This window comes from Camellia sinensis, chromosome 14 (genome assembly GCF_055761805.1).
Source record: "Camellia sinensis isolate YWXY chromosome 14, ASM5576180v1, whole genome shotgun sequence".
Taxonomy (NCBI): Eukaryota; Viridiplantae; Streptophyta; class Magnoliopsida; order Ericales; family Theaceae; genus Camellia; species Camellia sinensis.
The window spans coordinates 56105143-56124069 of record NC_138974.1 but is presented as its reverse complement, the minus strand read 5'-3'; the positions used below and the strand labels follow the sequence as shown (position 1 = coordinate 56124069).

Genomic DNA, 18927 nt, shown 5'->3' with positions numbered 1-18927 from the left:
TGATAGTCATGTGTTCAAATTGTTTTTTTTTTTTTTCTTTTTTTTCTTTCTCTAGCGTGATTGCATACCTCCCCTATTATTGGATGATCACATGATTCCGTAGTGTCCTCAAAAAGCTGGATAATTACTCCATAGCTTAGAATTTGTGAGGCACCATCATCAATAATTCACTTTGATCCATCCATTGAGTAAAGGATTCTTCGGATTTTCTTGTTTTTTATATCGCCTTCTCATTTTGTGCCAAGCAAGTAAAAGAGCAATGGGAAATATATTTTCACTAGTTTTGATTTTATATTCGATCTTTAACTGGTAATCACATACAGAGACATAGAAAAACACTCCTTGCAAACTTTTGAATTGTCCTTGCACATCAATAGAGATTTACAATCACACACAGATCAACATCTCCCCAATTCCTTCTCAACCCCCACCCCACTTTCAAAACACAATAAAACAAAAACATAAATTTATGAAAATCAGAACGATCTTGGTTTCAGAACAATGGTCGAGTGCTTCAAAATATGCAAGCTGAACTGTCCCCCCTTCTCAGCAGTATCAATCTTGGCCTGTCCCGGGGGAGGCAAGAGCTCGAAATTCTGAACCAACCTTCCCAAAGTGATGCCGAGAATTGGCAGAGCAAGGATAATTCCAGGGCAACTCCTCCTTCCGACACCAAACGGAAGGTACCTAAAGTCATTGCCATTGGCCTCAACCTTAGCCTCCTCTTCCAAGAACCTCTCGGGCCTGAACTCTTCTGGGTTCTTCCAGTTGTCAGGGTTGTTTGCAAGCCACCACGCGTTTACCAAGATTTTGCTCTCAGCAGGGATGTCATAGCCAGAGAGCTTTGCATCGTGGAGGTTCATGTGGGGGACTAAGAGGGGAATTGCCATCCGGAGGCGGAGGGTCTCTTTGACTACAGCTTGGAGGTAGGGGAGTTTGTAGGTGTCTGGCTCGGTGATTTGGACTCCAACGCCAAGCATGGTGTCAAGTTCGTGCCGAAGCTTTTTCTGGATTTGGGGGTGGTTTACAAGTTCTGCTATGCCCCATTCTATTGACCATAATGTTGTCTCAATTGCTGTTTCATGGCAGACATTTTGGCACATTAGATCAATCATGTTGGTAAAACAATCCTCAATAGAAAAAGAAGGGGGAAAAATCATTAAATCACGGAAACAAAACACTAGCAGGCTTAATATTTGCAAATATTGAATAATGCCACCTTTTATTTTGGGGAAATATAAAATAAATGCAAAAAAAGGAAAACTATTCTGAATTCAGTGTGAAGTTTTTCCAAGATTTGAACACATATGGAATGAAAAAGGAAAAAAAATTCAAAGCCATGGAATCTGGGTTTAGGAAAACAAAAATGTCCCTCACTTTTTTTTGTTCCCCTCTCTTCCCTTTCCCCTTTGAAAGTCTCCCACTGCCACTACCACCAAAGACCACAGCCCCAGCCTCTCCCTCCACCTGAAGTCCCTCTCCCACCCTTCCCCACTACTGCCAATTTGTATTCTAATTGTGATACAATTTTATTTTATTTTTTTTAAATTTAATTTAATCAGTTTAGCTCAATCAACAAGATGTTATAATTTTGGATGAAAAATTACAATTGCATGCGACTTTGGTTTTTTGAATCGTAAATTTTTTTATAATCTTTTTAGAGTCTTTAACATTACTCCTTTTTAATAGAGCTTGTGTCTAAATCGTAAGAGAATTCAATATTTATTAAGAAAACATAATTAAACGGACCCAAAGTTGGGTGTGTTGGATGAGAATGCGCTTTCAATGATTAAATTCCACAACGCTCAAACCTAATCTCTTTAGAGGGAGTAATGCTAGAGATCTCAAATATTCTATTAAAAATTTTACCAAATGTTTCACATGGATGTGGGACCCACATAATGTGGATCCCATGTGGGTCCCACACCCATGTGAGACATTTGGTAAAATTTTTGGGGCCTCTAGCACTTTTGCTTTAGAGGACTCAGTTATAGATGACATGTGATGTAGTGCCCACCAACCAAACCATGATTGGTTGGTCGGGTTGCCACCGATTTTAAAAGTCCCTATCTCACCTAGTAGTCCATGCGATTTGAACCGGACCTCCACTCCACAATAATTCTTGTATTACCAATATGTCTTTAAAAAATTTTATCAAAAGATGAAAGAAAGAGAAACAAATAGTAATAAATTAATGAAAAAACAGGAACAAAAGACTCATAAAAAATAATAAGAAGAAATGAAATGATACGCGAATAAGCAAATGGGAAATGATTTGTAACCCTAAAATCCTCACCCCTAATCCCCCTAATTTCCATTTCTGGCAACTGTTTCTTTTTTTTTTTTTTTTCTTTACTTAATATGGAAATTAGGGGGATTAGGGGGATGTTTTTTAGGGGGATAATTAAACCATTAACATATGGTTTATTTTAACTTTCTAAAATAAAGCAACCAATGATGGAATTGAGAAATAGGTTAAAAATTGAATTTTTAATTTTTTTGATTTTTTTTAAATGAATATGCAAAAAAATATAAAAAAATAATATAACTTAAAAATATTAAAAAAAAATTAAAAAATTAATTTTTAACTGTATTATCAAAATAGGGCATATGATAATGACCAATAATGATTCAGACCCCCATAAAACATCACCCCACAAGCCCTACTCACTTATGATTGATCTAAGTAACAAAGAAAATAATAATAATAATAATAATACAAATATATTATTAATCCACGTCAATGTAAGATAGAGATGGACTGACTTGTAAAACAAACCAATTGTTTAGGAATGACAGCTCAACCGCCACTCACCCCCCACTGTATTTTATATCATATAATACTGGTCAACAAACCCGCCTAAAGTTTTGACATTTCCACTACACACAAGGTTTTTTTTCTGACAACACTTTTGCAGATTACCTGTAAATTTTAATAAATAAATTTATTATTTAATAGAATTTGTTAGATTTAATAATATTTTTTAACAAATCTTATTAAAAAAGTCATTGATTATTAATTGATTATTAATTTTCAGAGACAATTTATAAATTATCAAAAAAAAATATTATTAAATATAAATTTTAATGACAATTTAAAAAAATTGTCACGCAAAAGTCACTAATTCTTAACTTTCAGCGATCATTTAAAATATTCATTACAAAAAAAGTCACTAATTATAAGTTTTACTGAAGATTTATAAAAATCGTGAAAAAAAAATCAATAATTATCAATTTTTAGCAACATATATAAAAAATCATCATAAAAAAATTATATTTAACGATGATATTTTATTAAGATTTGATGAAATTAAATTCAACTATTAACATCAATTAATAATTTATCCTTTTTAAAATTTGAGACTCATGGCAATATAGATGGATAGATGACGATTAATATTATAATGATGTGGTGCAATAGTATGGTGCAACTTTATGTATTGAACATCCAATTGGAGTAATTTAGTTGGATTAATCATTGAGACTTGTTTATTCTTCTTATATTATATAACCTATTTCTTATCGAGAAAAAGAAAGAAATAAAGCAAAAGGGAAAGAGTTTAAATAAATACCAGCGACGTTAATGTTCTCGACGATGTAAAGAACGTTGTCCTCGTTGATCTCTCCCTTCTGTTGAGCATCCAAAATATGATCAATCGCACATTTTAGAGTATTGTTGTCCATGCTCTTCGTGCTTGCTAACTTCCTGTTATGCAATCATTAAAATATAACAAAATAAATTAATTAATTATTCAACAATACTCTAAAGTTAGTAACAAAAGTTAAAAGTTGATTTTTTTGTCTTTTTTTCTCATTTGGAAAATTGGTTTTTAACCAATAGTGAAATTAAAATTTTACCCTTCATGGGTCAAAAATGTGTTACATGGATGAAGTTATAAATATTTTAAATAAATGGGGATAGTTTGATCATTTTATTGTGATTTGACATCATAAACAAATATTAATAAAAAAAAATCAAAAATAACTTTTTACCAACTTCTCAAATCATTTGTCTAAAAAAGTCAAAAAAATCACTTTTTACCGTCTTTTCAAAATAAGCCATATACATATGAAAATTTTAAAACAAAAATTATTTTGACCAAATCATTTTTCTAGGCACCACGTATCATTAATTAATTCTTTTGTGATATTATTTTATTTAAATCACATCAACTCTTTATTTTATCATTTTAATCCTAACTCACATTTTATATATTTTTTTAGAAAGTATATTCCAAATAACAAGGTTCCAAAAAAATAATGTCACAAATGTGCCACGATGGAGGCGGCTCATGTCACAGATTTGTTTGCTTGCAGATCTCTATAACCTCAAAAACAAGCGACGTGTTTAACCCATACCCACACGTATACACATACCTTATAATAAAAATATTTCAAAAATGATAGAAAAAACAAACATTAAAGAAAACCACTGCAACTCCTAGGCTGGCATAGCAATAAGTTGCGTCATGAGAGTTGGAAAACTATACCATCTCAGGCAAATTCAAGTGGTATTTCACGCCACTTTTTATGCAGGTTGAAACAGTAGGACCAATTGTATTTGCGTTTCCTTTTGACACCACCAAATAACTAAATAACTACTCCTATTAAGTAATTATCGGACTATTTATTGTTAGGACTATGATTATCAAATTTTATTAAAATTATTTTTAAATTTGTAATTAATCTTTTACTGCTTAGCTAAAATAAAATAAAAAAATCACACTACTAGTAACCAAATAATATATTAGTTTGTTTTGACAATAATTAAAAAAGTCAATTAAAATCAACTGTCTCTTTACGTTTTTTATACATTTTTTTTTTTTGTTATTATAGAAAATTAAAATAATGAATTCTCAAAAACAATCCTATATCAAGATTAGTATATATAAATCTTATATTTTTGGAATAAAAATAAATAAATAAATAAATAAAGGAAATGAAACAAACATACTTCCTTTCATCGACAAAATAGTCCTTGAAAAGCTGCAGCCTCCTCTCTTTAACTTCTTTGCAGATCTTCAAGTACCCTCTCAAGAACGGCCTCAAAATCGGAATAAAATCGCCGTAGTTATACTCAAAGCTCTGAGCCAACCTACTCCTCTCTCCATTCAACGCCTTCAATTTCACGAACAACGGGTCCTCCTCGCTCTCGAACCTCGAATCAAACATAATCCTGTACATGTTATTGTACATCATCAGCTGCAACCGCCTCCTCAGCACGATCCCATTGGTCTTCGCTTCCGGGTTCTTCTTCACATCCTCCACGACCCGACCCGCCTCGTCCTCCCACCCGAACCTGTACTGCTGCACCACCTTGTTGGTAAAAAAAGGAACCGTCATGATCCTCCTCATCTTCCTCCAGTGCTCACCGTATACAGTGAACACCATATCCTGACCCTTACCCGTAAAAATATCGAATACCACGTTCCGGGTTCGGGACCCGAACTCGACCCCCTGCGTGTGGAGGACTTCCTTGGCGAGATCCGGGGAAGAGACCACGACCAGGTTGCGTTGGCCCATTCGGAGCAGGAATATCTGGCCGAACCGCTTGGCTAATTGGGTCAAGTTGCGGTGGTTCAAGTCATCACCGACTTGGAGCCAGTTGCCGAATACGGGCACGGGTATGGGACCCGGAGGGAGTTTGAACTTCTTGCCGCGCAATTTAGAGATGGTGATGGCAAGGACAACGGCGACGAAGAGGCCCAAGAGGCTCTTCTCTAGGAGGAGAAGATCCATATTGGCGTAGGTTAGAGGGAACAATGGCGTATGATAGAGTGGTGAGTAATGATGGTTGAGGAGGGTGGTAGATGTTGCGGTATTTATAATAGGGAAGACGTTAGGTGAGCGTGTGGGTATGTTGGAGTGGGTGTGCGTGGAGTTGGTGAGCTTGAGTGAGGCGGTTAACGGCGTTACTTGTTAACGGCGGGATTGTGATGGGTAGAGAGAGATCGTGGAGGGGGGTAGGTAAGCGGGTTTGGTGAGCCAAAAATGGCTATATAATTTTTTTTTTTTTTTAATAGATTGAAATCATCATACGGCACGAATCTTCGTTACCATTTTCTTGAGTAGTTATTAGTGGATTTGGTCCTAAATTACTTGATTTTGAATCTCAATGTCCTAATCCCAACATTAAAGTTGACAAAATCAAATTTATGCAATCAATTATTGTAAGTAATCAATACTAGTTAGAGTGATGGTGTTGGATTAGCATTTAATTGAAATTTTTATTTTAATATATAAAGTTGTAATACATTATTAAAATTTAAAATTAAAGGTTTACAGATTACATGAAGTGATTTATGTTTAAATTTTTTTGGAATACATGATATATTAATTATTAATTGAAAAAAAAAATCAATTTTGATATATGGTGGGTTGGGTAGATGATTTGAGATAAGAGGGGAAAAAAATACATTTTAAAGCGATAAAATATTTATAAACAATGTTACATTTATCGAATTTTGATTTGTTCGAATTGTGCGAATTTGTGTATGCCAATCGTCCGGCTAGTCATCCAACAACAAAGTTGACCGCCGTGGTTAATAAGACTAACAACTACAGTTACCAAGAGTCGCACTGATCGTTTGATTATTCGTCCAGACGGTCGACCAACATATATAAATTCAAGTGATTCAGTTAGACTCAAATTCAATGAATGAATTACTTTTGAATATTTATGACCTTATCATACAATGTTGAGAGGAAATCACATATGATTCCTTAATAAATAGTAATACAAAAACTTTATTTCGAATGCTGAAAAAGATTTTGAGTCTTACTATTTCAAATAAAAATATTATTAGGATGGGTCAATTATTTTAAAATGTCAATATTAAGTAATTATTTTAAGTGTAGTGTTAGACATCTTAAAACAGTAACTCTAAATTTAGGCCAAGTTTGGGTAGTTTAAAAAAAGTCAAAAAGTCAAAAAGTTACTCAAAAAGTTAAAAAGTCATTACTATTCACCAAAAGTCAACAATTACGGCTGCACAATTCTCAATTCTAATTTTCCCCTACAAACTAATTTTTACAATTTTTTATTACACATTTTTCCATAAAAAGTCAAAAAGTTAACCCAAACATTCATATTTTCAACCTCAACTTTTTAGTCTAAAAAGACAAAAAGTATACTTATTTAGTCTTCCCAAACTTGGCCTTACTAGCATTTATGTGGTATAAGAGATTGAATTTTAGTTAATTGATTTCTAAATAAGTTAATAATAATTCTTGTCATTTGAAGTTAATTTTTAGAAGTTTCAAACAATTTTCCTATATTAAATCAATGCAAATGTAACCAAGGGGGTTAGGTTTTTTTTTTTTTTGAACAAGGAAATGCCAAAAAGACTACAATGAAGAATCAAAAACAAGAAGAGCTTCAAGCTTAGCAGGTGGGTTCCCAACCCAACCAAGAGGGAGTGTACCCTTCAGAGCACACGAAGCTAACCATTGTGCCACTCTGTTGGCACTCCTTGGAATCTAGCGAAAGTCTAGCCCATATCTTGATCTAAAAGCTTGTACGTCATAGAAGATTGCCAAACTTTTCCAAGGTGGAACAAGTTTAGATGCACTCAACTCAATCATAGGCTTGTTGTCACTCCCTACCTAGAGATTTGCAAGGCCAAAAGAGGATGCCAGCAGACAAGCTAGACGGACTGCCCGTGCTTCACTTTGAGAAACTGAAGAGAATGGAATTATAGAAACAGAAGGAGCAATTGATCTACCTTTCCAATCCCGCAAGACCATAGCGATAGAGGATGTGGACCCATCCTTAAAGAAACTAGCATAACAGTTAACCTTGAGCTGATCTTGCAACAAAGAGATCCAGGAAGGAAGGACAGGGCTAGCAGCAGAAACAACATGTTGGGAGCTTGTAATTCGACCTTGATATTCAACCAATTATGTCCATATTCTATTAGCTTGCTCTATCGTTTTGGAAGGGGCAATTGGGTTGCCACTAAAAACCCAGTCATTCCTAACCTTCCAGATACACCAACAAATGACAACCATCCTTTCAACAAGGTCCTGTCTATCCTTTGCCATCAGACAAGTCTTCATCATCCACCAAAGGGGTTAGTCTGATTGACCAAAACTTCTACACCTCACTAGGAGATTAGTAATTCGAATTGAGTTTTATTGTATATCTTATATGACTCAAATCTAAAAGAATAAAATAAAAAAATCAATGCGAATGCTAATGAACGTTTTTAGAACATTGTTTAATATTGAAATTGAGGTATTAAAAATGGATAAAAACATTTTTAAAAAATGTATTGATTTTAATCAAAAGTACATTAAATTTAATAAAAGTGAATAATGTTTATATATATATATATATTAAAAATATCTATTAACAAGACCCTTAAAGCTTCGTTTGGTAATGACTTTTTTAGTTATTTTTTTGACTTTTTTAAATTTTTTAGACTGAGACTTTTTTTTCTTTTTTTTTTTTGTGATTTTCTTGTTTGGCTTTTTTGCATTGAAAATGATGTTGGCAAAAGTGAAATGACAAAATTGCCTTAAAATGGCCAAATCCAATAACACCTCCAAATATATACAGATTTTGCATTAGAAATTACACTCTTTTTTTTTTCGTTTCCCTTTTTTTTACATTTTTTGTAAATTGTTTCATGGAAATTGGTTTTGGTAGGTTACTGATTTTGAATAGGGAAACTATTGAAACAAATCAAATACTCTGTGAACCAAAATTGTACGGAATTAACGAAAAAGTTTTGCAAAATTTGGGAAACATTTCTAGTATGCCATTTCCACCAAGCCACTGTTGCAAAAATAAATAAATAAATAAATAAATAACACTAACGAAAATCTGTCAAATACATTAATAAAATAAAATTTTCAAGTCCACAATAAAGGTTTGTACAAATAATATTTTTCAAATACATAATAAGAACCATTTGTTGGTAATTACCTCTCCGACAATAACCAATTGCTTGAGTGTACCATAATGGGAACGTGCATACCTAATTACATAACGTACATATGCACAATACCATAAATACTAAACATGGTGCTACAATTTCGTACACATACAAACAAGAAAAATGAACTTGGGTTACCGAATTCCTCCTATATATTTCCCAACATGCCGTGATTGCGCATGTGGACCAAATGATGTCTTACGAGAAAGCACACGTTTTCCATATGTGGGTCATCATCCCTAACTATTAGTCCATCTCCCTCCCCATGTGCTGACAGAGGAATGGCATTGATTATGTCGGCCTCTGTTACTATGGGTTGAACAGTGGTTGGATTACCCATATTTCTCCGTATGTAGTTATGCAATGCCATCAACGAACTAACTAAATACACCTGCGCAGTCGCAAAATCATAACAAGGCACATTTTTTATAAAATCCCATCGATTTTTCCACGCCCCAAAGGTACATTCAACGACACAGTGCAACGACGAGTGTGCCTTATTAAATAATTCTCTAGGGTTCGCTGCGTTCCTTGCACCTCGCTGAAAATCTTCTTGGTGGTAACGGTAGCCCTTGTACGATGAGAGGTAACCCTTTCGATTAAGATAGCCCGAATCAACAAGATAATATTTCCCTACCGGATGTAAACAAATAATGGTATAAGCTTTGTGTGCATATTTCTACATACTAATTTTAAAAAAAAAAATTGTCTGTACCTTTCTCCGGATGTGGAAACAACACATTTTCATTGTTGATTATTTCAGCAAAAATTCTATTGTCATGCATACTGTCTTCCCATCCAATTGATACAAAGGTAAAACACATGTCGAAATCAACCACCGCCATGATATTTTGGGTGTGACAATATTTGCGTCCAAAATAGGTAGTTGCATTAGGCCCTGTCACTTTCGCAACAACATGTGTGCCATCGATTGGGCCGATGCAATCCTAATTTCCAAATTAAACAGCAAAACAAATTTCAATATATGCCAAAACTTTGACGTAAAGAAACAATATGTTTTTCAAATATGAAAGTTGTACCTTGAATGGTAGGTATTTCATTTTTGACCGGAAGTGAGGATGTTGAACATTTTGATTTGTTGTTGGCCTACAATGTACAACTGTGAACTTCTTCATCGTCTCCAAAACATTATGACGTAGCATAATACGATTTCACTCGAATGTTGAAACCGTTCTTGGATGGCTCTATTCTTAAACCCTCTCAACACATGTATGAACATTGCAACGCTTTCTTCCATGGCTAATCCATGGCTACGTTGGTTAACACATAAACCAAAGTCTCTAATTAACGTGTCACACAACAAAGAAAATACTTCTTTTGGCATACATACATTTTCTTCAAAACGACCAATGTGTCCATTGTATAATTCACATATCCATGCACTTTCAGTCAATATTGACGTTCGACATGGAGTTTTTAACATATATTTTTTGTAATACTCTTGTACATACCGACATGATTACACGTACGTCTAATTATTTTGTTGTTGTATTTGAATAACCATTTGGCTTATTTGCTTGACGAAGTCGTCGTTACTAGTATCTTCCCCGTTAGACATGGCCACGACTTCGGCATGGCCTACAAGACATATGTCCAATGTTAAAATCATTACTGTCACTTTGAACTTGTTCAACCATTTAACTAACATTACATATATACATCAACAGCATATGATGCATAACCAAGTTAAAAGAAAAGCAATCTGCCAAACCAAACATGCATAAATCATCCATTCCATCCACACAAAGAAATTAAAAACCCAAAAAAAAAAAAAAAAAAAACCCACAAACTAGTCATATTGTTCCACCAAACCATCCAACCAAGTACTGCAAACGAAACAAACCCAAATAAAAATTATAAATAAATAAATAAAAAATAAAAACTTAAAGATGTCCTAAAAATCCAACACTGTCCTAAAAATCCAACCAGCCGCCCAACCTTGTGGCCCATCCTAGCAGCCATCAAACCCGTCGTGCACCAAAAAGGTTCGCAAATGGAGCTCCAACGCAGCTTTGTAGTTGCTTCTGCGTAAGCCTCTTAATACTATAGTCATCATCGGGCTGGCACATCATAACCACTCGATAGTCAGTGTTGTCCATAAGAGACAATACAAAGTGGAACAACGGTGTACCCACTAAGGCAGAAATGGATTTCAACCTCTCCATGCACTCTGAAATAGTGTACAACGACTTATTACCAATTAAGTGCCTAACAGTAAGTTGTTGGTTTTGACTCCGGACGACATTGGTCAGATTGTTCACACTGTCAGCTATAGCAGATGCTCCACTAGTCGGCTTTCGCGACCTTCCTGAACTTACGGGAGTATTTCTTTTCCTTTTCGCCCGAGCGTCAACCCTAGGTTCAATACATTCCATTAACGACTCAACCTCCACATCAATACCAACTAAAAGGATTGGATCTGCGAATGGCCGCATACCAAGGCTCTGAACCAAATCAGAAGAGCCCTCGTTATCTTCAACAGTCCTCTCCCCCGGTGTCCAATGATGTTTGCCAGTTGCAGCAGCTCCTGTGGAGACAATCTCCATCAACTCCCGGTGCTCCAAAGTTTTATTCCTGAACTTTGCACAACTATTGTTTATCTGCAGCACAGGAAACACAAAACTATTAGTGAAAATATGTTACGAAATAAAAATGAAAGCAATGCAGAAAGGTAAGAAAAATGTGTAAATACTTTACCAGTTCCATCCAATCCCACTATTCATCGGAAGCCTGAAACATGCTTGTTTCTGCATCAAATCCAATTCCAATTATTCCTTTGGCACGATCCATCAACTTCATCCACGTAGTCCAATCTCGTTTCATACATGCGTACTTGTTTTTCAATTGCTTTACATCATGTTTTCTACCAGTTTTTTTTTTTTTTCAAACTTCTTCTACCAACGACTTGTACCCAACGCTGCCCAAAACCATGAATGGCTGGTTGCCCCCAAGAATTTCATCGGCAATAAGCTCTAGGAAAAGCCTTGTGGATTCAGAATCTCACATAACTTTGTGAACATTTTGGCTGTCCTCAATAACGATTGCTCGGGCCCTTACAACCCCTTTATTTTTGGAAAAAGTACGTGGTGAAGTTCGTGTAGAAGCCATAACGACAATGCAATTGATAAATTAAAGCATAAGTACCTTATTTATGTATGCGTATTACTCACCCAAACGAATTTGCGCAATAAAATAGATTAGACATTGTGACATTCTATCAAAAAAATTAAAAGAAAGTAAAAAGAAACAGTTATCTAGATGCAAACCACAATTCCATTACATGTCATTCACAAAGCTATTGTTATCAAGTCCACAACAAACATAAGTCATTACAATACTAGCTTTTTTAGGGTGCTACAAGACACTTGGAACATTTTCACATACGCAACAGTAAGATTACAACGACAATGCACAACAAGGAAACAATGGTTTTCAAGATACGCAACGTTTGTTGAATGTGAATGACATCATCCCGCAAGTGCATGACACTGTCGTGTGTGGCGGAGTCATAGTCGGTGTTCGGTTGCCTAGGTTTGTCGCACCAACCAATCCAACTAAAACATGGCTAACAAAATTTATGTACAAAGGTATTAGTTAACTGGTTTAAATGAAATGAAATTTGTCATCGAAAATAAAGGGTGTACTCACCACAGGATTCGGACACACATAGTAAGCACGTCCTGAATTTTTGTAAGATCTGGAAATCTTGACAAGACATTGACCGTAGCCACAGGCACACGTACGACGTGGCCATGTAGTAGATGTGCTAGTTGACATGAAAGAAGCCTTGCTTTGTTTTGTACCATAGATGAATAGAAGAAGAAGACAAGGTGTAAGACAGTGTATGGTACATCTTTATGAATAACTTCAAATGTATGGTATAGTTTTATTCTCATTACTAGTGACAGGTAATAGCCACACAAAACATGGAACATATGGTCACCTATTGCTTTTGAGCCCACAGCAATGCGCTTTTCCAGGTTGTTATCTGTCATTTGACGTTTCTTTAAATTGATACATACATTTTCATGATTCTTGCTAGCCATTGTGTTTCTGGATTAGGGCACTATTTTTGTATTTTATGCTTGTGTGTTTGTCATATATCATATGTGTGGTAATGAGATGGTTGTCTACTACAGGATTTGTTCTAAACATGTTAGTAAAACTCTTGTTCAGAAACATGGATGGAATATGTGGAGATCTTAGCATAAACCCTTTCCACTTAAAGTAAATTGCTGCTACAAAATGGAGCCTATTGAAGTGAAACTGTTGGTTGATTGTCACAACCCAAACCCGCCCCTATAGGTTTAGAATCGTAACCGGCCAGTAATCCTTGGATTACCAAAGGACTCTTAACAGAATAACTTATAAGTAGGGGTCTGCGGAAGCAAATACAAAATATACATAGTCCAATGAGCTGTGGAGACGTACATGGGGACAAAATTTAAAACTTTATACTCGTATGTGACGTTATAAAAGCATCAATCTTTCGTCACTTAAGCCATTTATACAAAATTTTCAAGCACACGTTCAATCCAGACATAAACATTTATGAGGCACAAAAGTTCCAAAACACAAAGGCTTGGATTGATCTCAAAAGAAACCTCCATGGGAGGCACGATGGCTAGCTGACACCAAAACTCCAAGCGGCAGCTTAGGCCTGGTCACGCGCCTGCTCACCTACATACATAATATAAATAGTGAGCAAAAACCTCGTAAATAATAACAGAGTAAAGGGTTTTAACGAATGATTTCCATACAGATTCAGAAATCATAATTTAGATTCATAACAGATTCGTATTCATATTCTTGTTCAGACCATATACAGAAATCAGAGTTCATGCTTAATTATACGTGGTACATCCATTAGTGCTAGCATAACAGATACAGAACAGATGCAGAACATATGGTGGTTATGAATAACCAGTTCCATAAAGGAACCTCCGAATCCAGGAAACAGAGAATATACATGCTAAGCTCCATGATGAAGCCTCCGGTACGGGTAACAGATGATAGACATAATAAGTCCCATAATAGGACCTCCGATACCGGGTAATAGCTAACAGATATCACATGATGCTAAGGATGCCACGAATACATTGTTAGAAATCAGACAGTCATTCATTATACAGAACATAACATTTCAGAAAACAGATCTTATTTCATTATTCAGAAAATAAATAAAGTGGAACATAGCTTTACTAAGTTATTACTCACAGTTAGCTTCGGGTGCAGACAGATAGAGCAGGCTAAGCAAACGGTCTACGGCACGTGACCTACATTAACACATAACAAATACACACTTGAAACACACGTTCAAATTGTACATAACTTATTTCACTTGTTCTTAGTGTGTTTCTACTCTTATTCTTATTATGGTGACTTAATCATGGCCTAAGAATGCCTAGGATGGAATGAGGATGCAAAAATTGCATTAGAAAACATTTTTCAAAGTTTGCTGAAAACAGGGTCCACGCTCGAGCGTGGCTTTCCTCGCTCAAGCGGACATGAAAAAAGTGAAGGTTCGCTCGAGCATGACTTCCTTAACTCGAGCGGATTGTAAACTCTTAAAAAAGTACTGGTTGCTTATTTTTCACGTTCGACGGACGCTCGATCTCCGCTCGAGCGTGAGACTCAGGCCCTTGCTCGAGCGTGACTTCTGTCGCTCAAGCATGCTGCAAGATATATGAACTTCTGGATACATGCATTTCACGCTCGAGCGGGTATCATGTCGCTCGAGTGGAAGTGCACACATTCAGAGTGTTTCGCTCGAGCATGAACTCCTATGCTCGAGCGTAGATTCAAATTCTGAAATTTCCAGATTTGATCTCCAAGTTTCAAACTCAAACCAAACACTTCAAAACTCATCCTCTTGGGCCAAAATTCTGGAAAACATTTAGAAATTCACAAAACATCATGATTTAAAGATCATTTCATGAAATCAAGGCCCAAAAGCATACCAATTGTTCAAAAATTCAACCTAAACTTTATGAATTTTTATGAACATAATATGCATGAATTTCTTGATCTTGAGCTTCTCAAAACATGATCAAATGAACCTAATTATTATAAGTTATGATGAATTCCCAAAATCAAGTGAGACTTAGTACATGCATGAGGAAATTTTTTTGCAACAAGAATAAAACTCCAAGAAATACACATGCATGCATGGGATAATCATCTTTCTTACTTCTTTAACTCAATTCTCATGTTTAACCACTTAATCTTTTGAATTCCTCCACTAATGTCTAGAATGCAAAGCTTAAGAACAAATCCTCACCTAGAGTCTTCAATTCCTTGGGATTAAATAATGATTTGAGCAATTCTCCAATTTCCAAGCAAATTCCTACCAACTTCAAGGTTTGATCTCAATTCTTACCCTCTCTCTCTTTCTCCCACGCTTTCATCTCTTGGAGGCTTAAAGATGATATGAAAAAGAGGCTCAAGTGGGGTATATAAGCCTTATGTAGGCTTGAGTAGAAGTGTACTTAATTAAAATCAAGTATATGGACATTAAGTCAAACTAATTTAATCATTCCAAATCAAATTTCAATTGAATCTACCATAAAATTTTAAAAATTCTAATTAATACATAAATCAAGTCAATTTTTGAATCGGATGCCGATAAAGCTTTCAATTGGCAAAATATAGTAGAATCTCAAACAGATATTCCTACAATAAATAGATAGAAACACAAATAATGCACCACATATGCAATTAATTCAAAATCTGATCTTAATATCTTATTATGCATATTAAATCATGGATTATCATTAATCTTGGGTCGGGGTTATTACATTGATGAGGATGGGAAAAAGATTGGTCCTATATGCATTTAGTTGGCATAAGTAACAAATGCCAAATAGACAAGTGTGAAAAAGGAGAATGAAGTCAGGAAAAGATAAACATGAAGAAGCACTCTATCCTCTCTCCAGCATCGTCTTATTCCATTCATTGTGGATGTCCATGGTCTATGTGCTCTCATAATAAAGGCCAACCAATTCAAGTTGACATATTTGCATTGATTATGTTTTCCATCCAACCCATATATAGAAAACAAACAACATAACCATCCACCACATTACAGTCAGACTACACAATTAACTGATGACAAAAGTTTAAATGCTCTGTTGTGTTTCTACAAACATGGAGAAAAAAATTCTAAAATTGGTTCATATTTTGTTTCTCTATTTCAAAAAATGTTTATCCAACCTCAATTTGGAAGCAACCATTTTGTGGACAGTAGGTCCAATGAGTTAAAATAAATAAAAAATAAAAAAAGGAAAATTGGTAACAGATTTAAAAGAAAGAATTTTAAAAAAAAAGTTCAAATACGCTGTTGTGTTTCTGCTGGATTAGGCATATGGGACAAAAAAAATTCTAAAATTGGTTATATTTTGCTTCTCTATTTTAAAAAATGCTTATCCAACCTCAATCCGAAAGCAACTATTTTATGGACAGTAGGTCCAGTGAGTTAAAAAAAAAAATTGGTAACAGATTTAAAAGAAAAAAAAATTTTTAAAAATGTTCAAATGCTCTGTTGTGTTTCTGTTGCATTAGGCACAGTTTTGCAAAAAATTTCTAAAATTAGTTCATAATTTGCTTCTCTATTTTACAAAATGCTTATCCAACCTCAATTTGAAAGCAACCATTGTATGGACAATAGGCCCAGTGAGTTTAAAAAAATAATAAATAAATAAATAAAATAAAAAATAAAAGTTGGTAACACATTTAAAAGAAAAATTTTAAATAAATAAAAAATAAAGTTCAAATGCTCTATTGAATTCATCAAGAAGCAAAACGAAAGGGAATACAAAAAATATGAAAATACTTCATCAATTTGGAAGCAATCATTTCCAGTGAGTTTAAAAAAACATGGTAATAGATTAAAAAAAAAAAGACAAAAAAAACAATATTTGTTGGTGTATGATGTTCTTCGTTGAGTTCATGGAGAAGAAAAACGAAAGTGAAAAAAAAAAATAAGTTCCCATAATCACAGTTCACACAATTTGTATAGAGAAATTCGGGTTTAAACCTCAATGGACACCAACAAAAGCATTTTAGCACTAATCGAAACAATGACGGATTTTGAACATACACACGATAAACAAGTAAGATCTCGTACAAGGAGAAGAAAACCCCAAAATAAATCAAGTTATGCGTACCAAAGATGCAAACACAGAACAATGTTACGAGTAAAGAATGGTCGAGGCGTTAAGGAAGCGTTGTTGGCCTGGATCGGTCGTCCGATGTTATGCAGTCTTCTCCTCCTCTCTCGTTCTTCTTCGTCGCCGTCTGCTTGGTGTGTTTCTGCAAATGGAACCCTAGCAAATACACAGAGATGTGTATTGGTGTATATGGGATAATTTGGTAATTGTACATCCTCCTCACGTGTATGAATTTTTGGTAGTTTGTGATTTTCTAGCAAACTTTTGTCCACATGTGCTTGTATAGCTTGAAAACAGTTTCCAAACTGGGGTTAAATCAAATAAATCGCACAAGTCATTGTTTTTTAATATTATTATAATTAAACTATGAAGATCGATATGTAAGGTTCATACACAAAATTCTATATGAATGATATAGTAGTGATATTTAAAAAATTATAAATAAATTTAATAAATTTTTGGAAAAATTATTTATAAATCTTATTTTGAGGAATGGTGATTCGTTTAGTCCCAATTTTTTTTTTGGCCAATTAGTCCCATTGATTTTGAAAAGATAGATTTAATATAGGGAGATTTACCAATAAATCCCAAAATGTAAACTTATGAACCAATTGGTCTCATTTTTATTCTAGTAAACCGTTTAGTCTTAGAAAATTCTAAGAGACGTAATTGCCCTCATTTAGACACCACTAATCTCTCTCAGCATTCTCTCTCTCTCACATGGAGACCCAACCACACACATATCTTCTCTCTCTAGCAGACACAAGACACCATGAACACAAAACACCATTAACACACACACCATTAACACACACACTCAGCCCCAGCAGTCACACTCATACACACCATACACACAACACACACACACACACACAGCACACACCAAACACAGCACCCACACTGATACACACGCGCACACACACACACACACTAATGGCTTCAACACGTGCACACACACACACACACACACACTGATGGCTTTAACACACACACACACACATTCTCCTTCGTCGAGCACCGCCACGGCGGCGTTCCGGCCACCATCTCCGCCACCAAACACCCCAAAGCCCATACGTCCGCAACCGCCTCCTGCTGTCCGGCCACCACTGTCTCCGGCGGCATATACATTGGCGTACCTCTCAACTCAAAACCCACGATCTTCTCTCCCGATTTCTTCGCCAAACCAAAATCGGCGATCTTCGCGACATCATTTTGACACAGAAGAACGTTTTGAAGCTTGAGATCACAGTGAACAAACCCATTCTCGTGAATACATTGAAGACCCTTTAAAATCGACTCTGTGTGTCGCCGGACTTCGGATTCCGGCAAGCTCCGGTGACCGGAGTTCTTGAGCTTGTCAGCCAAAGAACCACCCATAGCGTATTCTAAGAACAGATTGTACAATTTCTCGCCGTTTTCGAAGCTGAAATCTCCTCCGAAACACTCGATAATCTGTGGGCCATCTTTGAGTTGTTGTAGAATCGATTTTTCATGATCAAGCAAAGCAGAGTGTGAAGACCCACAAGTTTTCACGGCCATTAATGGAGAAAATTGAAGGCTCTGACTAATTGGGTAAAATCGTCCACACAGTTACACTAAATATGGAAAATAGGATCAGCAAAAAACAAACTTCCCCACTGATAGGACTTATCCGAACAAAAGAATAAAGTTGGGACTAATTGGTTTAATAGTTTGTGAAATAGGATTTATTGGTAAATTTTCCTTTAATATATTATTTAAAAATTAGATTTACGGTTATATCTTATTTTTATTATGTTTCCTTTTTCTTTTCTTTTTTT

The 18927-nt window shown here is 35.2% G+C and overlaps 1 protein-coding gene and 1 pseudogene across 1 annotated transcript; both read right to left on the bottom strand.

Annotated features, from left to right (window-relative positions):
• Positions 1–271: 271 nt before the first annotated feature.
• On the bottom strand, positions 272–6044 carry LOC114288944 (trans-cinnamate 4-monooxygenase). The gene is made up of 3 exons (XM_082906038.1): positions 4955–6044; positions 3573–3706; positions 272–1075 (listed from the first exon to the last, which is right to left on the bottom strand). Exons 1-3 carry the CDS (start codon positions 5737–5739, stop codon positions 477–479), a joined length of 1518 nt encoding a protein of 505 aa, XP_082762164.1. The 5' UTR covers positions 5740–6044; the 3' UTR covers positions 272–476.
• Positions 6045–17827: 11783 nt separating this feature from the next.
• LOC114288961 (mitogen-activated protein kinase kinase kinase 20 pseudogene) lies at positions 17828–18715 on the bottom strand (annotated as a pseudogene).
• Between the last annotated feature and the right edge of the window lie 212 nt (positions 18716–18927).